General features: G+C 40.5%; 1 protein-coding gene across 1 annotated transcript in view; it reads right to left on the bottom strand.

Moving 5' to 3' along the window:
- LOC138365600 (uncharacterized) overlaps positions 1–19,557 on the bottom strand; it is a 245,139-nt gene extending 225,582 nt beyond the window's left edge. The window contains exons 1-4 of the mRNA XM_069326077.1: positions 19,488–19,557; positions 18,326–18,532; positions 17,752–17,864; positions 16,582–16,645 (exon numbers count right to left, since the gene is read on the bottom strand). Of these exons, the coding sequence (XP_069182178.1) occupies positions 16,582–16,645; positions 17,752–17,864; positions 18,326–18,532; positions 19,488–19,557 (454 nt within the window). The remainder of the gene's footprint in view (positions 1–16,581; positions 16,646–17,751; positions 17,865–18,325; positions 18,533–19,487) is intronic.
- Between the last annotated feature and the right edge of the window lie 3,202 nt (positions 19,558–22,759).

Raw genomic sequence — 22,759 nt, 5'->3', positions numbered from 1 at the left:
GAGGCAATTAATATAACGTAACCAAGGGAACGCCCATTGCTTTAAGAGAATTTGTTCTTTGACAATTTGAGTAACGTAGAATGCGTTTGGGTTAATTTACGTTTCTGCAAGCAGCTACGGTAGTCACGAGGAGCCTAGCCATCAGCCAGATAAGAATTAGAGTATTGTCTGTCGTAATTAACGGTCAGTGGGCCGGGTAATTGACGTGTTTCAGGAAGTAAACGTAATTAACCTCGATCCTTGTTTGATCGACTCACATGAAGGCTACATTGTTCCATTAACGTAACGTCGTTATCTGCCCGGAAGTACCGGCACTTGATTGACTCGTGGGAGGAGTAGCGTCATTTTAGAATAACATAAACGTGGGGCTAATTACTGTTATTAGCCACCTGAATTCGTCTGAGTATGGAAGGCTCAGACGGAAGTCATACCTTAATGTAAATTGCTGAGCCAGTGTGAAAGGTTGCGTATTTTAATTGTTTAATTATTGATCTTGAGGATAGTAATTAATTACTCTAAAGATAATCACGAGTGATTACCGTTCTCTTAGCACTTTGGACATTGTAAATCAGAGTTTACCATCGCTGAGTGATTAGTAACCGATTAACGTAAATTAACGTAACTAGTAAAGAGATTAATCAGCTCTCTGGAAGTACAGGGATTAATGGGATTTTCTCACTGAATGCTCGACGGGTAGAGTGTTGTGTAATTTCCCCTTTACTAGTGACAGTTGTAAGAGTTGTTAATTTAACGTAAATGTTACCTTGTTATTAACGTAAATGTTATTGTGTTATTAACGTAAATCAATTGTTATTGATTGTTGATCGTCCATGGGACGGAGTGTTAATGTAAGGATTAATTTGTGGAAGGGTGCTGGAGTTGCCAGTGAACCCATTAGTTATTGTGGTCATTGAAAGACTACTGATTTGATTGCATTGCAACCGCTGTTGCAGGAGTAGACTGCACTGAGGCGTAGAACAGTTAGGAGGTTACTGAAGACGTATTTCAGAACCTACTGTGTCATTTGTTGTAATTGTAATTATAGATCTGTTAGTTCTTGCTTGCTTGTTGATTCCTCTGTGGTCATGCTTATGTTCGAGTTAGTTCATTATGCAGTCCGAGGGGCTGGTGTCTAGCTGTCATTGATAGTGTCACAGGAAGGATTTCGAGTAACGTCATTGACATTTCTTTTTGTTTTGTTGTAGTAGTTAGTACTTTATTGAATAAACTAAGTTGTTATGGTTAACACTGTCTTTTCGTTACACCCCTCACATTATTATTGTTATGCAAATGTTCTTCACACTCGACTAATAAAGTTGAGACTAATTCTGAGCTTTGGATCAAATGTATGGCACCACACAACAATAAATTATTGTTGTGAGAGCCCGTGACCTACTCGTTAGATTCGCTTCGGCGATTGGCGAAGGTAAGCGGCCTAGTGGGGGGGATTTCAATTTTCATTGGGGTCTCGGCGTTTGCTCGCGCCTAGTCAATTGTACATACATGGTCCCAAAGTGAGGAATGAGCTGTTTACTACACTGGTGTGTTAGCTAAGCAAGTCCTTCCTCAGGCGACCTAGTTGAATATCACGACAGGAATATAGGTTAAAGAATAAAGAAAATTCTTAGAAATTTTCAGAGCTAAAATTCCTTATACCAATTTCAATTTATTCCACAAATTCTCATAAAAACTCTCAGAATAGAACACATTCGCAATACACAAACTGAAAACAACATCGCACAGACGATATACACTGACGGATCACTTAATACAGCTACAGAGAGTGCAGGAATTGCTGTTATTGCTCATCAGCCCGATGGCAGCACAATTCAAGGGAATATAAGAATTAATAACTGGGTATCCACAATACGAGCTTGGTAGCAATACTGTTAGCACTCGAAATTATTGACAACACTGAAGAAGACAGCTTAATTATTTCCGATTCCCTTTCCTCATTACGAGCAATAAACAGTTTGCAATCAAGTAATAACGTGCTTGTCTCAGAAGCCAGACATAGATATATAAGCATACTTAGCAAGATGCTAAATATAAAAATGTGGATTCCTTCTCACATTGGCCTGCAGGAACATAATAAAGTTGACGCCCTTGCTAAGGTTCTAGTAAATAAATAAAGTATTGCACGGAATCTTGAGTTATCAAATAGGTCCCTTAAAAGAGTTATTAGACGAAAACCCCTGGATGAATTTGAAGAAAGTAAAACAGTGCAAACTGGAACTAGCAGGTCCATTGTTTATCAAAATGAAATGTGTGAAGTAAAACATGTGTATGGGGCAAGTAACAGAGTCAGTAGAATAACAGACGTTGTCACAGCTCAAATAAGACATGCATGCATACGAAAAAGACTAAGCATACACAAATAGATCTCTTCTGTGCCTCTCCCCCTTTCTCCCAAGAGCTCTACCCCTAATCTCCCCATACACATACTCCGCACGCACACGCACTCACGCACGCACACACGATCTCTTCCCCATCTCACTCTACCAAAATACTCCCCCCTGCAACTGACCAGAAATACACACATACATTACCCCCCCCCCCCTTTTTCACACTTCCTCTGTAGCATACCAGATACCCCCCCCCTACACCCAATCCCCTCCCACTCAGTGGGACCCCCCCCCCCTTCCCACTCTCTTACTCCCTCCCATCATCAGACCACCTGACCTGAAGTGTCATCTCCGCCCCCTCCCCCCCCCAAGTTTCCTACGCATCCCCTCCACTACACACACACACACGCGCGCGTGCGTGAACACGCACACGCACGCATGCATTCGCACGCACACACACATACAACAAACACACTTACACATAAACACAAACACACGAACAAGAAAAAGCCAGGACGTTTTTTCCCCCAGCCAGGAAAAATGATGGAGGGACATCACCAAATACAGGACAGAGGAGAATGGTGGATATTACCTTTTAATGGCTCAATCAGACATTAGGGGGATTCGGCAGAGACCTGCAGGCAATGCAAATGGGGTTCAACAGAGACCTGCAAGAAATGAAAATGGGATTGAGCAGAGACCTGCAGGACATGCAAACATTAATACAGTGCCAAAGGAGTGAGTTAGAGGAAGTCAGAGAGGAGATAAAGAGACTCAGGGAAAATTAGAATTCAAACCAGCACATTGTATGCAACCTCCTGGAAACAGGGGACGAAGCTGATGGAAGGCTCCTTCCAGGGGGATTCTCTTTTGCAGAAATACTGCAAAACAGCCCAAGTGCCAAGGCTGCTTTAGAGGCAGCAGCTATGAAAGCAGCTACCTCTCAAGAAGCTGCAAAATGCACTGAACAAATGCTGGAATGGAAACGAATTGTTATAGTTGTAGAAGTACAGGAACCAGAGGGATCCAATAGGGAGGAGTGGAGAAGGAGGGACCGAGCAACTATGACAGAGTTCTTGAAGGGACTTGAAGTTCTTGAATATGGAGGAGGCAAATGGAAACATTGAGAAGGTTTTCAGGCTGGGCATCTACAAGAAGGAAAGGAAACGATTGATAAAGGTAGTGCTCACGAACGAGGCAACAAAGGAGAAAATCCTATCCAGGAAAAGCAGACTTATGAGGTTAAGGGGATACAAGGATGTCTTTCTGCAAAGGGACTGTTACGAACCTTACCTCCTGTGGAGGTTGGTTTCGGTTGTAAAATGTTCGTGGACACAGGGAGAGTGTATATTAATACAAAATCTCCAGCTGAGATCAGAGAGGCCGTGAGTCATCATTATTACTCCGCCCAGTAAAGTAGTGCCTTCTCAGCTGGAGATCATCAGAAATAATGTGAACTTGAATAGCTTTACTATGTAAGGGAAAAATGGACTCTATAAAAAAGTATGCATGGGGGAATATAGTAAATAAAATCATTAATGTGTTTGATAGCATATGTAAAGAGTAGAGTATTAAGGGGCGATGATGCAAGAGAGGGGGACGCCATCTTGACTGAAAGGGGAGGTGTAGCGCTGCCGACCGTTCCTGCTATTTGAGGGGTTTTCTCCGGCCGTTCAGTCAGATAAGCCTATCCTTGTCTATATCCAGGGTTGCAAGATTGGGTAGAGTAATATTGCAGAAGTTGGAGAGGTTTTATAAGAGTCCAGGTTTCCTAGAGGCAAAAATATGGGTCATTGGATGGTAGCGGTTTGTGGCTGGGTGCATGACACCAGGAATGGGACAGTGAGCCGTGGGGTGGTCAGAGCCACTCGAGTTATAATACATAGTGATCTTATGTTGTAAGGAAAACGCCTTGTTAAATGTAATCCTGTGACTTGTACGTATAAATTTGTGACGTGTTCTAGGCTGTTTCCCTTACCCCTCATACACCCTAGACAACCTGGTAAGGACCACCACCACCAAGCTCTCACTAGCTCTCTATGACAACAAAAACGTATCACTGCTGATAACATCAGTAACACACCCACCGTGATAAAATTGGGTAGCCTGTCCGAGAGCACCTTACATATTGAGCAGCCTGATCGAAAGCCTAATAAAAGTGGATAGCCTGTAGATGTAACCTGATATAAAAATTGTGTAACTTATTTTTTTTTTACTTTAACTTGTGTAGATATTTAGAATATTTTTAATATTGGTATAATATGAATATGTACTTCATAACTTATTTATGTACATCTTATTAATCTTTATGAAAAGTGTTTTAAGAATTTTTGTGGGTGTTCTCGACTGCAAAAAAATTACCAGTTGACAGGGTAGTCAAGTAAACTAAGCACTGTCCTTATAAGTTTTCAAAACAAATTCTCAGCCTAAAAAGAGAAAGGTGGGTGCAGAATTATAAATTATGCTGGAGTCTGCTGTATCTTAGCACACTAAAAAATGGATTTGGTAGCACAACAAATTGTCCACAATCCAAGTGTTGAGGGTTTGAAAGCGGCAAAAAAGTCTATCCTAGTGGCTGTTGGCAATCACTATGGACTATTATTGCACATGGGAATGGTGAAGACGGAACTGCTAAGAGAAATAATGATACACTGGGTAGATGAGCAAATTCTCCCACAGGAAATATTAGAGCAGTCCCCGTCCACCAGTGGTGCAAATGTTGTAACTACAGGAAAGGTAGAGACTCAGATGCAGTGGTAGGCAGAATTGGAACTAAAGAAGTTGCAGTTTGAGGCAGAGCAAGCTCAGAAGAGGATAGAGGCAGAGCAAGCTCAAGAACTAGCTATGAAGAGGTTAGAAGTGGAGCTAGCTCAGAAAAAGATAGAGTTACAGATTAGGCTAGTAGATTTGGGAATTAGATCAGAAAATACCGGTGTTGACGATTTGAGAACACCTGGGCAGTTAAAGATTCACAAAAATGTCAAGTTTCCTCTATTCTGTGAGTCTGACCCAGACCAATTCTTCATACATTTTGAAAAGTTGGCACAGAGTAGGGAGTGGCCTGAAACACAATGGGTATCTCTTCTTCAAGGTCAGTTGGTGGGAAAGGCACAGAAGATATTTGCAGCTATGCCTTTGAGTAACAGTTTTGACTATGATAAGGTAAAAGAAGCCATCCTTACTGCTTATCAACTTGTTCCTGAGGCTTATAGGCAGAAGTTTAGATAACTGAGACGAGACCCAAGTCAAACCTTGGTAGAATTTGCACAAGAGAAATATCACATGTTTAATAAATGGTTAGATGCAGAAAAAATTAGGGATCTGGACTCTCTTAAAAATTTACTCCTAGTAGAAGAATTTTTATCTTGCATACCTTCTAATGTGGCTTTGTATTTGGCAGAGAAATTACCCAGAGATATCTATGAGTTGGCTAAATTAGCAGATGAATATGAGTTGATGCATAAAGTAATTTATTAAAATAAAATTCAATCAAATAGACAAGGATCTGGTCGAGCAGTAAACTCCTCAGTCAGATTTGGGTCCCACATGTACCCAACAGCAGGTCAAGGAAACACTTTTTCAAAGGTGCCAGGTGGTAAAGAGAGTAATATGAAACCCAAAGAGGATCACACCAGTAATAAGCCTCACCCAGAGTTGAAACAGTGTTCCTACTGCCATAGGAAGGGTCATGTTGTAAAGAGTTGTTGGTTTCTCCACCCAGAAAAGAGGCCTATGGCACTCACAATGTGTGATGGGAGGAAAACCAAATGTGTAACAAAAATAATGGGGAAAAAAGCACTTGCTATAAATCATTTTGGACAGTTTATATCAAATAGGAAATTACAGTGTGCAAATGGTTTGTGGCATGATGTTAAAATTTTGAGGGATACAGGAGCATCCCAATCTTTATTATTAGAGAGTGTGTTAGAATATATACAGTCTACAGAAACTGCGGAGGTAATGATTATACAGGGAATCACAGGAGATTTCCAGACTGTACACTTGAGAGAAGTAAACCTAGACTGTGATTTTATTAAAGGCAAAAGTTTAGTAGGTGTTAGTCCTAAATTGCCAGTTGCTGGCATTGATCTAATTGTGGGGAATGATCTTGCTGGTAATAGAGTTAAAAGAGATGACCACCCAATAATGCTAACTAAGCCAGAGGTGATTAGGGCATGGACAGATCCTGAGGACAAGGTAATGTACCCAGTATGTGCCGTGACCAGTCAAAACAGAGTCTCAAATATCACAAACTCCCAATAATGTAAGTCAGGAGACAAAATTAGAGGTTAACAAATCAAATAGTGAAGTGGATCTTTGCGACACTTTTATGGCCAAGTTGGAAGAAGCAGATGGGAACAGAATGGGGAGCACCTCCACCAAACCACCTAGGAAAAGGGGTAGGGGAGAGTGTAGTCCAGTTACCACATCTTTCTCTTCAGACTTGAGATCAAAATCAAATTTTATTCATCAGCAAAGAACTGAACCTACGTTGACTGACTTGCATAATAAGGCAGTAACTGAACTAGAAGCAGAATCGGAGGCTATGACTTATTACTACACTAAAGAGGTGTTGATGCGGAAGTGGAGACCTAGGAGCTCACCTGTGTCACACACTTGGGAGGTAGTTAATTAAGTAGTCCTACCGAGGAGTTATAGAGAAAAAGTGCTAAGTGTAGCCCATGATTCACTAATAGGCGGTCATCAGGGTATTGCAAAAACATATAATAAAATAAGCAAGTACTTTACCTGGCCTGGATTAAAGAAAGATGTCATCCAGTATTGTAATGAATGTCCATTATGTATAAAAACTGGCAAACCAAAACAGGTAATACCAAAAGCTCCTTTACAGCCAATTGTGGTAGCCGAGGAACCTTTTACCCATATTATTGTTGATGTAGTAGGCCAATTGCCTAGACCCAAGAGTGGTAATATGTATATCATCACCATGATGTGTCAGACTACACGCTTTCCTGAGGCATTCCCTGTGAGAAATGCTACAACGAAAGTGGTAGTAAGGCACATAATGAAATTTTGTACTATTTTTGGTTTACCAAAAGTAATACAGACAGATAATGAGGCAAATTTCACTTCCAAAGGTTTTCAGCAGTATTGTGGGGAGTTTGGCATCCTCCATAAGACTTCCACTATTTACCATCCTGAGAGCCAAGGTGCTTTGGAAAGGATGCACCAAACCCTTAAGCAAATGCTGAGAACCAGTTGCATGGAAACTGGAAGAGACTGGGATGATGGTCTTCCACTGATGCTCATGGCACTGAGGGATACTTATCAGGAGTCCCTGGGGGTGTTCACCCAACTCATTAGTTTTTGGCCATGAGGTGAGAAGTCCACTAACCATCTTAAGAGATAACTTGGTTGGAAATCCAAAGAGTGTTATGCAGGTAAACTATATTCATGACTTACAAGATAAGTTAAATAAAAAGAGGGCTAAAGCCTTAATTCAACTTAAAGAAGCTCAAGGAAAAATGAAGGCACAGTACGGTAAAAAGACAAAGCAACGACATTTTGAGGCAGGTGATAAAATGGTGGTACTAATGGCACGACAGGGACCAACATTGTTGCATAGGTTCCAAGGTCCTTATACAGTGATAAAGAAACTCAGTCCCACCAATTATGTAATCCAAACACCTGATCTCAAGAGAAAGGAAATAGTAGTGCATGTGAATAGGATGAAACTAACACAGAAGGGAACTACCAGTACCAACCAGGTGCTTAGTGTAACCCATGTAGATGAGAATAATGGGGAATGTGATTTTAATAGTGTACCTAATGCTCATGTACCTTATTTTAGCAATGGGGAGTGGTTGGCTAATGTCCAGAAAATGGTGGAACATTTGTCATCAGAGCAGAAGCAGGACTTGGAGCAGTTGCTGACTTCTCATGCAGACATCTTTGGCGATATTCCCACCCAGACTACAGTTATTCACCACGACATCGAGGTGACCGACAACCAACCAGTCAAGTCACACCCATATAGAGTCAACCCTACCAAGTTAAATCTCATCCGGAAAGAAGTCGACTACATGCTTCAACATGGATTGGTGAGACCTAGAAGCAGCAATTGGAGTAGTCCTTGTATTTTGGTTCCAAAGAAGGATGGAACTCAGAGGTTGGTCATTGACTACCGTAAGCTAAATGTAATGACTGTTGATGATAATTTTCCAATGCCCAGATTAGATGATTGTATTGACAGTGTTGGTAAAGCCAAGTTTGTAACCAAACTAGATTTGTCAAAAGGGTGCTGGCAAATTCCCTTAACACCAAGAGCTCGAGAGATGAGTGCATTTATAACTGCAGATGGGTTGTATGAATTCACTGTAATGCCTTTTGGGCTGAAAAATGCCCCAGCAACTTTCCAGCGTCTTATGAACTTAGTGTTAAAAGACTTACCACAATGTAGAGCTTACTGGGATGATATTGTAATATTTCACAATAATTAGGAGGACCACATGAAAGGTTTAGCTCAACTATTAAAATGCCTAAAGGAGGCTAATTTAATTGTAAACTTACATAAATGTACTTTTGCCAGAGCTAGTATTTCTTACTTAGGATATGAAGTGGGAAATGGGAAGGTGTTACCACTCAAAAATAAAGTAAATGATATATTAGAGTATCCAGTGTTGACTAGCAAGAAGGAGGTACAAAGATATCTAGGAATGTGTGCTTATTATAGGAAGTTCTGTAAAAATTTTGCAGCAATTGCAGCTCCTTTGACAAACTTGCTATGTAAAAATGTAAAGTTTAGATAGTCTCAGGAATGTCAGGATGCATTTACTACACTAAAAGGAATGTTGTCATCTGGTCCAGTGTTAGCTACTCCTGACTACTCTAAGCCATTCAAACTATATATAGATGCTTCGGACTGGGGTGGTGGTTCTGTGCTAATGCAAGAAGATGATGAGGGTATTAATCATCCAATACATTACTATTCTAAAAAAATGACTAAATGTCAACAGAATTACTCCACAGTGGAGAAGGAGGCTTTATCATTATTATTAGCTGTTAAAAAATTTGACATTTATTTATCAGCCAATACTGTTGAAGTGTTTACTGACCACAACCCCTTAACATTTATTGCTAGCATGAAGAATTCCAACCAGAGAATATTAAGGTGGTCTTTATTGCTGCAAGAGTACAATCTGGTCATCAAACATATTCCAGGAAAATTAAATGTAGTAGCAGATGCACTTTCTAGATTGCCAAAACCTGGGTGACTTAGGGTTGTACTATTGCTCAGAGATGTATACATTCTTGTGTATCTAGTGTTTATTATATATCATTTACTGTTTCTTTACAATTACTATGAAATCTGTTTGAGGTGTTAATTTTATGTGAAAAAAGGTGAAATTCCTTTAAGAATTTCCCTTTTATTTGCTCCATGGCTTAGGAGGGGTGTTACGAACCTTACCTCCTGAGGAGGTTGGTTTCGGTTGTAAAATGTTCGTGGACACAGGGAGAGTGTATATTAATACAAAATCCCCAGCTGAGATCAGAGAGGCCGTGAGTCATCATTATTACTCCGCCCAGTAAAGTAGTGCCTTCTCAGCTGGAGATCATCAGAAATAATGTGAACTTGAATAGCTTTACTATGTAAGGGAAAAATGGACTCTATAAAAAAGTATGCATGGGGGAATATAGTAAATAAAATCATTAATGTGTTTGATAGCATATGTAAAGAGTTGAGTATTACGGGGCGATGATGCAAGAGAGGGGGACGCCATCTTGACTGAAGGGGGAGGTGTAGCGCTGCCGACCGTTCCTGCTATTTGAGGGGTTTTCTCCGGCCGTTCAGTCAGATAAGCCTATCCTTGTCTATATCCAGGGTTGCAAGATTGGGTAGAGTAATATTGCAGAAGTTGGAGAGGTTTTATAAGAGTCCAGGTTTCCTAGAGGCAAAAATATGTGTCGTTGGATGGTAGCAGTTTGTGGCTGGGTGCATGACACCAGGAATGGGACATTGAGTCGTGGGGTGGTCAGAGCCACTCGAGTTATAATACATAGTGATCTTATGTTGTAAGGAAAACGCCTTGTTAAATGTAATCCTGTGACTTGTACGTATAAATTTGTGACGTGTACTAGGCTGTTTCCCTTACCCCTCATACTCCCTAGACAACCTGGTAAGGACCACCACCACCAAACTCTCACTAGCTCTCTATGACAACAAAAACGTATCACGGCTGATAACATCAGTAACACACCCACCGTGATAGGGACATGCAGAGAAAAGGGTGGGGATATGGGAGCCACAGGACTCAGTTCATTGTCTCCAGGAACCTCAGAGGGGAGTGGGAATCCTCCCACCAGCAGGCCAGCACCCCCAGGGAGGATTGTAACAGAAGCCTCCCACCAACCAACTCTCAGCCATCCCCCACCATTCACATGCACCTCAAGGTCAGCACTGTGGAGAAATGCCTGACAGACAACTGGAACATTAACTAACACAGTGCACAGTTACAAACCCATTAAGATTCAACAGAGCAGAAGAAGTTGTTAAACACATTTGGCAAAATCTTACTGAAGCGACCATACGAGTCATAAATACTCATACTCCACCCAAATAAAACAGAAACAAGCAACACTTAGTGGGCCAGCCAGAGGCTTATGGCCTACACAGGAATATCCCTGCAAAAAAAGCACCTCCCCACACAGTAAAGTCCCCCTTTAGACCATGCCCCCCATGTTCCCTGACCCCAGACCCCCCCCCCCATGTTCCCCCATGCCCTTTTTCTTCCCCAACCCCTACCCTAGATCTTCACTGTTCCTGCACCCCCATGCCCGTCCCTGTTTCTCCAGCCTGAGCCCTTCCCAGTTTTCCCACCCTAAGCTCTTCTCCGTACCCCACGCCCCTCCCTCCCAGCCTCCCCCCCCCCTCCCCTGGCTCCCCTCCCCTCCCCATCCCTTGACCTCCCTGTCAGCCCACCCTAGTCTACCCTGCATACCCCAACCCGTGACCTCCCACCACATGCCCCTCCAGCTCCCCCATCCCATGTCTCAACTAACCCCCAACCCCGGACCCCCTCAGCCGCATCACGTCAGACTCCCCCTAGCCCCCCTTGTTCCAGATCCTTCCAGCCCCCTCACACCCCAGACCCCCAAGTCCTCCTTCCTAGGCTCACCCATCCCAGACATCCCTTGCCACCAGTGGAATCAACAAAAACTGAGAATGGACAGAAGAGAGTCAGCTTCAAGGTCATGTACTCGAACATAGATGGGATTACAAACAAGGCTAGTGAACTTAGGGAAAGAACACAAGAAGTAAACCCAGATGTAAATAGACTCACAGAAACAAAACTCTCAGTGAACGCTCAGTGAAGTCCTCTCTCAGAAGAAGAAACTCTCAGTGAAGTCCTTCCCATAACGAATGCGGTGTTTCCCCAGGACTACACTGTAATAAGGAAAGAGAGGGAAGGAAGGGGAGGAGGCAGAGTGGCTCTTCTGATGAGAAAGGAATGGAGTTTCGAGGAGATGGTTATTCCGGGCTGCAAAGGGTTCAGAAACTTCATAACAGGCACCATGACTATGGGAGGACCAAGAGTAGTAGTAGCAGTGATAAATAACCCACCACCAAATGAAAGAAGAAACAACATGGCAGTTAACATTATCATTGAGAGAGCAGCCGCTGCTGCCTGTGGAAACCGATCCTATCTGCTCATCATGTGGGACCTTAATCAGGGATGGATAGACTGGGAAAACAGGGAACCACATAGAGGTGAGGAAACATGGAGAGCGAAACTGCTGGAGGTGACGACTAGAAACTTTTTAAGTCACCATGTCAAGGGTCCCACGAGAATGAGAGGCAATGATGAACCAGCAAGACTCGACCTGGTATTCACTCTGAACGATTCAGACATAAGGGAAATCGGTCATGAAGCCCCGGTGGGTATGAGTGATCACAGTGTACTGTTGTTTGAATATCTGGTAGAAGAAGGGTTAATGTACTCAAGAAAGGGACCAGGAAGCAAGAGGCTGGCATTCCGGAAGGGAAACTATGAGGAGATGAGAAAATTCCTAACTGAAATAGCTTGGAAAAAAGAGCTCAAAGGAAAGACGGTTCAAGACATGATGGACTACATCGCACAGAAGTGTATGGAGGCAGCAGACAAGTTCGTCCCAGTCCAAAAGGAAAAAAATGAAATGGAGATGAGAAACCCATGGTTTAATCAGAGTTGCAAGCTAGCAAAGCAGCTAAGTAAAGGGGCGTGGAGAAACTATAGAAACAACAGAACACTAGAGAGGAGAGAAAGATACCAGAGCGCCAGGAATGAATACGTCAGGGTGAGAAGAGAGGTAGAGAGGCAATATAAAAATGACATAGCGAGCTAGGCAAAGACTCAACCCAAACTGTTGCATAGCCACATAAGGAGGAAAACAACAGTGAAGGAACAGGTAATGAAACTGGGGATAGGGGCAGAAAGATTTACTACAAACGACAAGGAAGTGGGTGAGGAACTCAATAAGAAATTCCAGGAAATCTTCACCTCAGAGCAAGGTACTGAGCTGCCAGAGCTGTCATACTCTTGTTCCAGATATAAGGGAGGGAACATCAAACCAGGCACCACTAGAGGAGTTTGTGATTACCAGTGGGGAGGTGAGGAAGCATCTGCTAGATTTGGACGTGACAAAGGCTATAAGCCCGGATGGAATATCACCATGGATTCTAAAGGAGTGAGCAAAAGGTCTGTGCCTACCACTCTCCATTGTGTACAACAAGTCACTGGTAACAAGTGAACTGCCAAAAATTTGGAAGACGGCCACGTAGTCCCAATATACAAGAAGGGTGATAGGCAGGAGGCACTGAACTACTGGCCAGTGTCCCTAACTTGCATTCCTTGCAAGATGATGGAAAAGATTGTGCGAAAAAAGCTAGTGGGACATCTGGAGCGGAAGAACTTTGTAACACAACAGCCGCATGGGTTCAGAGATGGCAAATCATACCTAACAGGATGAGTTCTATGACCAGGCAACAAAAATCAAGCAAGAGAGAGAGGGCTGGGCAGACTGCATATTTCTAAACTGCCAGAAAGGTTTTGACACATTACCACATAAAACACTAGTGCACAAACTGGAGATGCAGGCAGGAGTGAAAGGGAAGGTACTCCACTGGATAAGAGCAACAGGACACAGCGAGTCACCGTGAGGGGTGAGATCTCGGAGTGGCGGGGAGGCACCAGTGGAGTCCCACAGGGATCAGTCCTTGGACCTATACTGATTCTGATATACGTAAATGATCTCCCAGAAGGAATTGACTCGTTCCTCTCAATGTTTGCTGATGATGCAAAAATTATGAGAAGGATCAGGACAGAGGAGGATAGTATGAGGCTACAAGATGACCTAGACAAACTGAAGGAATGGTCCGACAAATGGCTACTAAAGTTCAACCCAAGTAAATGTAAGGTAATGAAACTACGAGGAGGAACTAGGGGCCAATCACTGGATACCGAATGGGATATGAAGTCCTTCACGAAACTGAGAGTGAGAAAAATCTGGGAGTTGATATCACGCCAAACCTGTCTCCCGAAGCCCACATCAAAATAATAATATCAGCGGCCTATGCGAAGCTGGCTAACATCAGAACTGCTTTCAGAAGCTTGTGTAAGGAATCCTTCAGAACCTTGTATACCACATACGTAAGACCAATCCTGGAGTATGCAGCCCCAGCGTGGAGCCCGTATCTAGTCAAGCATAAGACGAAGCTGGAAAAAGTTCAGAGGTATGCCACTAGGCTAGTCCCAGGACTAAGAGGCATGAGTTATGAGGACAGACTACGTGAAATGCACCTCACGTCGCTGGAAGACAGAAGAGCTAGGGGAGACATGATCACCACATACAAAATTCTCAGGGGAATTGACAGGGTGGACAAGGATGGATTATTTAACACGGGTGGCACACGCACAAGGGGTTACAGGTGGAAACTGAGTACCCAAATGAGCCACAGAGACATTAGAAAGAACTTTTTCAGTGTCAGAGAAGTTAATAAATGGAATGCACTAGGAAGTGATGTGGTGGAGGCTGACTCCATACACAGTTTCAAATGTAGATATGACAGAGCCCAGTAGGCTCAGGAATCTGTACATCAGTTGATTGACGTTTGAGAGGTGGGACCAAATAGCCGGAGCTCAACCCCCGCAAGCACAATTAGGTTAGTACTTGGCTAAAAGTATCTCAGGCAGTACGAATTATATAGGGATCTAGATAAAGTAAAGTGTAAAATGTGTGTGTGGACAAAGACAGAGACATACACTCGAACATTATATCTTGGATTGTAGTAAAATTGAGCCTTTATAGATAAATCTGAGCTCACGCTGTGTGATATGGCAACCCATCTTATTACAAGGATAAAATACTCGAAATTCTTGCACTGTATCCATATTTCGCTTTCAGTAGATAAACGACATAAGAGATTAAGAAACAAGTTGTGTATTGTGACGATTAATAATAAACAGCAGCACCCCAATGACTCTGTATTATCTCAATTGATCAAACAATTCTGTGTTAGCGATAAGACCTTCCATCAATGTATAATGACTTACTGTATATATATAGCTCTTGAAATAGAACATTCTCTGTAACAATAAGGTGTGACATAGTAAGTATAGGGTGTGAAGGATAGATATAATTGTTTATGTAATAATCTAAGATGAGGTCTGATAAATACCTTTTGTGCCCTCTGTAATGCTTTTTGCGCTACCGCTCACAGGATGAGTATGGGGTGCACAATAAACTAGCCGCCTCCGGCGGCAACAATAAAAAACCCTCTACTCTTCACAGACTCCGTCTAGTCAGTCTATATAGTCGTAATGGCTTGGCGCTTTCCCTTGATAATTCCCTCCATCCGTCTGGTCGAATCAGCTCTTTATTAATTTATATTTTTATTTATTATTTATAAATATTCAAGAAGCTCTGATACACAACATACCCAACATGAACCTTAGTCCTGGCATTGCTGCTGTTGACTCTTCCCTTTCAAAATACGTACTAACCTTCTTAACACATGCGACCTGACAAAAGCCTACCCTTTTTCTTCCCTTCCTCTTATTCTTACCTCTTCGCATTCTTACCTTTCACCTTACCCTTCTTCTAGAAGTTACCGTCTATCAAAATATTAAACAAATAAGCGTGAAAATCCATGAACAAATGTGTTCAACATATACTGAATAGACAATGATCACGCGTTTTATACAGAGTAAATTGAGACCTTTCTGAGTTTTAATACGTTGTAAGTAATTTCCAGCAATATATAGTTTTACCTAGCTTAACACATTATGATGCAAGTGATCGATGAAATTTCCATTAGGATCAGGTACTTTTATATTATATTTTTGCTGTTAAGGCTGAGTAATAAGCACTTTTAAATACTGAGTATATAATTTCTTGTGAATGTTCAATACTTTATTTTCAGATCTAGAGACTTAACAGAGACTTATTTGAAACTTGCAGCACTGTAGGTATAGTTACATCCTACATTAATAGTGAGAAGCACTGTAGGCATAGTTACATCTTACATTAATAGTGAGAAGCACTGTAGGCATAGTTACATCCTACATTAATAGTGAGAAGCACTGTAGGTATAGTTACACCCTACATTAATAGTGAGAAGCACTGTAAGTATAGTTACATCCTACATTAATAGTAAGAAGCACTGTAGGTATAGTTACATCCTACATTAATAGTGAGAAGCACTGTAAGTATAGTTACATCCTACATCAATAGTGAGAAGCACTGTAAGTATAGTTACTTCCTTCATCAATAGTGAGAAGCACTGTAGGTATAGTTACATCCTACATTAAAAGTAAGAAGCACTGTAGGTATAGTTACATCCTTCATCACTAGTGAGAAGCACTGTAAGTATAGTTACATCCTACATTAAAAGTAAGGATCACTGTAAGTATAGTTACATCCTTAATCAATAGTGAGAAGCACTGTAAGTATAGTTACATCCTACATTAAAAGTTAGAAGCACTGTAGGTATAGTTACATCCTTCATCAATAGTGAGAAGCACTGTAAGTATAGTTACATCCTTCATCAATAGTGAGAAGCACTGTAAGTATAGTTACATCCTACATCAATAGTAAGAAGCACTGTAAGTATAGTTACATCCTACATTAAAAGTAAGAAGCACTGTAGGTAGAGTTACATCCTTCATCAATAGTGAGAAGCACTGTAGGTATAGTTACATCCTACATTAAAAGTAAGGATCACTGTAAGTATAGTTACATCCTTCATCAATAACGAGAAGCACTGGAGGTATAGTTACATCCTTCATCAATAGTAAGAAGCACTGTAAGTATAGTTACATCCTACATTAAAAGTAAGAAGCACTGTAGGTAGAGTTACTTCCTTCATCAATAGTGAGAAGCACTGTAGGTATAGTTACATCCTACATTAAAAGTAAGAAACACTGTAGGTATAGTTACATCCTTCATCAATAGTGAGAAGCACTGTAAGTATAGTTACATCCTACATTAAAAGTAAGGATCACTGTAAGTATAGTTACATCCTTCATCAATAACGAGAAGCACTGTAGGTATAGTTACATCCTTCATCAATAGTAAGAAGCACTGTAAGTATAGTTACATCCTTCATCAATAACGAGAAGCACTGTAGGTATAGTTACATCCTTCATCAATAGTAAGAAGCACTGTAAGTATAGTTACATCCTTCATCAATAGTGAGAAGCACTGCCGGAACTACAAATACATCTTTCATCAGTATTAATATACAGTTCGCAGCGAGGACTTAAGAGTGTTGGTATGCAACCCGTTCTCGCAAATTTAATAAGTCAATATTGACTTATTAAATATGTGCATAGGTGACATACTTAACATAATAGATACCCCTAAAAAGATTCATAGAAAACACCGACCTTACCTAACCTTGTTAGTATCTTAAGATAAGCATCTTATTGCTTCGTAATTACAATTATTACCTAACCTATAATAGGTATAGGTTAAGTAATAATTGTAATTACGAAGCAATAAGATGCTTATCTTAAGATACTAACAAGGTTAGGTAAGGTCGGTGTTTTCTATGAATCTTTTTATGGGTATCTATTATGTTTAGTATATCACCTATGCACGTAGTTAATAAGTCAATATTGACTTTACGAATTTGCGAGAACGGGTTGTGGTATTTCAGTAGACGTCCAGCCCAAGTGGACAGCTCAACCACTTGGGCTGGATGGTAGGGCGACGGTCTCGCTTCGTGCAGGTCGGCGTTCAATTCCCGCCCTTCCAAGTGGTTGGGCACCATTCCTTCCCTCCGTCCCATCCCAAAATCCCTATTCTGACCCCTTCTTAGTGCTATTTAGTCGTAATGGCTTGGGGCTTTCCCCTGATAGTTCCCTTCCCTTCAGTAGATGACATTACAAATTGCATGTACATTTACCTGAATAGTGTTGTTACCCCTGTATGCAGAGGGAGCCACCGTGTACTGCGTACCATCGTTGTTGGTGTAGTTGAGGGCAGCAACGGCACAACAGTCCCGCTGTGGGCAATATGCTGCACCACACGCAAACATAATACATGTTTTTATTTTATAATTATTATTTTTTATTCCAATTACGATAAGTATTTAACAAAAATGAATAATGATCCAGAACGAACCGAAAGGTTAATACCTTTACTTTCAAATTTGTGGATTGGGTATCTAATGATAAATAACAATTACTACTTGTATTAAATGAAACAAATCCACAAAGGCCGTGACGAGGATTCGAACCTACGTCCGAGAGCATCCCAGACGCGGCTTTAATCGACTATATTAATCAGAGAATATTAATCATATTGACTTCCAGGTCTGATGCGTCTGTAGTAAACTTTTTTGTTCTGCAGTATAACATTTCCTGTTAGATTATTTTTTCTAATTATAAGAACGAATCAAATCAAATTACACCGAAGTCTCAAGAAAACCTTTGCATCTGAACCTGCACTTCCCGCCCAGAGAGTAGCTAATGCTTTACCTTCAATACAGACGTCGAAGATGCCCGTCCACCGGCCGCCCACACACTGCGTCAACCGGCCAGGGTAGCCGGACATCATCTGCAGGCCATCGTTACATTCGTAGTACACGCCATAAACGGTATTGGAGTTCCAGGTGAAGTTCTGGACAACCTGAGCCCCGACAAGATAAGGAGCGGTGGCGGAGCACGATTGGGCATCGATTGTTTCTGTGAAGAAGTGAGGGAGTGTTCAATAATGTGAGTCTGAAAATGCGTGTTGTAGTAAAAATGTTGTATATATCGTAACGGGGTGGAGCTGTTTTTGTACCCAATGGATGCTTGCTTGACTGTTGATGTTTTGGTGACCGGAAGATCAGCTGTATCGCGCATGAATGCAGGTTGGTGCAATGTACTCCTTTGATCTCTGTTGTCCTAGCTTTGGTCATATGCCGTTTGCTTTTTGTTGTAGTGAATGGACAGTGCTTGGAATGTATTTATGTATTGAATATTATATGACTTTTGTTCTTGTTGCAGGATGTAACTGTACTGTAATTATTTGATCAATAAAGGCTCAAGTCTGGCAAAGAGTTTGTTTATCTTTCGTGTATTCTCGTTATTACGTGTTCGTGGTAAACACCAGTATAAGCTTCCACTATTTATACTTGATTTGTCAATTCGCTTTAACCAAAAGAACTAAAAAAATTACACCCCAGTTTTATACCTATCAACACCATGAAATTCAAATGAAATTAATATGAAGTTCTTCTGACCACTAAATATAGTTCTCAAACTATGTCGATTCACGCTTTCCAGCTAAAACCAACCTACCTCACGCATGCATTAAATTATTTATATATGTAGAGTGGCTATGTTTACACATATTTATATCATAATATAATATAAATAATTGAATTTACATAATTACACACACACATTGCAAAGCAAATGAAACAAAAACTCTGATATCCAGTATAAAAGCGCTACACATTGAGAATACAGAAACCAGATAGAGTTGAATATGTAAATTAGAAATCTAGTTTTCCAGAAAGACTAAAGTGCATTTTTGTTAATACAGAGATGATAACTCTAAAGCATAGTGCCTAATATCCTGATACTGAGGTTGGGATCATATTGGGTTGGGTTGGGACCTCAGCATAAGTAAGGAACGCTGCAGTAGACCTACTGATAAATACAGTGCAGACTATTTTCACTCGCATTTTTTCATTTAAATCCAACTTATTTGCCTCAATCATGCTGGCAAAAAAAAATATTTTATTCATCTACAATTCTTGTAAAATAAATATTTCCCTATATCTTTTAAACTGGAATTGATCTAATATATGGCCATTGTTATAAGCTCTGACCTGATCTGACAATTTGAGGACATTATTTATTTTATATATTTTAAAATTCATTCATCCACTTAGAAATATCGATCATGTCTTCTCTTGTCCTACACATCCGAAGAGAATGTACGTCAAGTTTTTCCAAGATTTTTTTATAAGCAAGATTCCTAACTCTTGGAATTAAATGTCATCCTACATTCTAGCCGAAACGCTATGCGTTTTCGTGGCTTTACAAGAATGTAAAAATATCAATGCTATGTACGTTCATAAACCCAATTTACCTTCTTATATATATATATATATATATATATATATATATATATATATATATATATATATATATATATATATATATATATATATATATATATATATATATAAATAAATATATATATATAAATATATATATATATAATATATAATATATATATAAATATATATATATATATATATATATATATATATATATATATATATATATATATATATATATATATATATATATATATATATATATATATATATTGTCCCACAATTTTGTCCCCATTGCCTCAGAGACACTTGGTGCCTGGGGTAAAAGTGCTGCTAGCTTTTTGAAGGAGTTGAGGTCTAAGCTAATCGAAACAACTAGAGACCCTAGAGCTGCCAGTTTTCTTTTTCAGCGCCTTAGTGTGGCAATCCAGAGAGGAAATGCTCACTGCATCCACGGTTCCTGCCCGCCATCTGAGGAGCTGGAGGAGCTTTTCAACTTGTGACAAGCAGCCTTGTACCCTGCATGTAATCAATTTTGTAACTTTTTTTGTGTAATGACATTTTCAAATAAAGTTAGATAAATATACACACTTAACAAAAGAATAGGGGTGGTAGGAGAAGAAAATAACAAAGTGTTCAGTGAGGATCCACAAGGTCTTCTCTGAGTACTCTTTATTTTCTTCTCCGAGGCTATGGGTCCCTACACTTGCACCAGAGGTGGTACCCCTTCTAGGTTTTAAAAAATAAAAATAAATATATATATATATATATATATATATATATAAATAAATATATATATATAAATATATATATATATATATATATATATATATATATATATATATATATATATATATACATATATATATATATATATATATATATATATATATATATATATATATATATATATATATATATATATATATATATATATATATATATTTTAAACTAGAAGGGGTACCACCTCTGGTGCAAGTGTAAGGACCCATAGCCTCGGAGAAGAAAATAAAGAGTACTCAGAGAAGACCTTGTGGATCCTCACTGAACACTTTGATATTTTCTTCTCCTACCACCCCCTATTCTTTTGTTAAGTGTGTATATTGTTGACCTTTGCCTTCAATTCGGCTGTAGTGTCCTTCGTTGTCCTTTGGAATTTAGTTTGGTCAGAGAGAAAGAGGTTCATTTTCGCCAGATATTCGTCTTTTTTAAGAATGACGTATATCTAAACTAAATTCCAAAGGGTAACGAAGGACACTACAGCCGAATTGAAAGCAAAGGTCAACAAATTGATCGAAACTGTGAACGCCAAGAAATCCGGACTCCACCTGCCAAAGATTATTGGGGAATATAATCCTGGATACGCATATGGAAATGTCAAGACACATAAGCCTGGAAACCCAATTTGGGCAATCATTAGCCAGATACCCACACCCACGCACAGACTGGCGAAGCGACTCAATGGCTTGCTGACTCCTTATGTCCCTTGCACCTTCAGCCTGAAGTCTCCAAAGGAATTTGTTGACTTACTGCGGGGAACACGGGCCACAGGGATAAGAGCCTCGTTGGACGTAGAATCACTGTTTACCAACGTACCTGTGGATGAAACAATCGGGATGATAGCGGACAGAGTGTATCGTGATCCGGCCTGTACTCCTCTTGACATATCAGAAAACATTCAAAGGAAAATTCTCCAAGCTTGTACTAAAGAGGCACCCTTCTTGAGCCCGGATGGGCATATGTATAAGCAAGTAGATGGGGTCGCCATGGGTTCTCCCCTAGGTGTCCTGTTTGCGAACTTCTACATGGGTACCATTGAACAAAAGGTCTTAGTCGACTTGAATTTGAAACCGGCCATATACTGCAGGTATGTTGACGACATTTTTACACAGATACCTGATGTCAGACATCTGCAGGAGCTGAAAGAGGCATTTGAGCGGAATTCTGTGTTGCGTTTCACTTACGAGATGGAGAAGGATGGGAAGTTGCCCTTTCTAGATGTAACAGTCATGAAAAGGAGCGGAGGTTTCCACACTGCAGTCTACACTAAGGAAACAAACATAGGAATGTGCCTCAATGCCAACAGTGACTGCCCAGACAGGTACAAGAGGAGTGTCGTTAACGCTTATGTCGACCGTGCTCTCAGCCACAGCTCAGGATGGAAGCAAGTCGATGAAGAACTCTGTAGGGTAAGGCAGGTCCTAGTCAACAACGGCTTCTCCAATGGTTTCGTTGAAGACATCATAAGAAGGAAGGTGAAACGCCATGAAGCCTCTGAAGAGACAACTAACACAACACCTGTACCCCCTATTAGACTATTTTACAGGAACTTCTTTCCACAGCTCATAAAATGGAGGAAAGGGTCCTGAAAGATATTGTTAATAGGATCGTTATCCCTACAGACAAAAATCAGAAGATACAATTGACGATCTACTATAAAACCAAGAAAACGGCCAACATACTCATGAGAAACTCTCCAGACACAAAGCAGAACGCATTAAAAGAGACCAATGTCGTCTATACCTTCAAATGCTCAATTGGGGACTGTAAGCCTCAAAGAATTCAGTATATAGGCAAGACAACAACATCTCTTTCCAGGCGATTAACGATGCATAAGCAACAGGGCTCCATTAAGAAACATATAATCTCTTCCCACAACCAGACCATCACCAGAGAAGTCTTAACAAAAAACACGGAAATCGTCGATAGATACAGCGATAGCAGGCGGCTTGATATCTGCGAGGCACTACACATTAAGAAGTCGACACCAGCAATCAACAGCCAATTAATGCACAACTATATTCTACCTACTTCAAGACTCTGCACCAATATAGAAGCATCAAGAAATGTGGGCCAA

Source organism: Procambarus clarkii, chromosome 17 (assembly GCF_040958095.1).
Source record: "Procambarus clarkii isolate CNS0578487 chromosome 17, FALCON_Pclarkii_2.0, whole genome shotgun sequence".
NCBI lineage: Eukaryota > Metazoa > Arthropoda > Malacostraca > Decapoda > Cambaridae > Procambarus > Procambarus clarkii.
The sequence above is the reverse complement of the archived record's forward strand: the minus strand, read 5'-3'. Positions and strand labels throughout refer to the sequence as shown.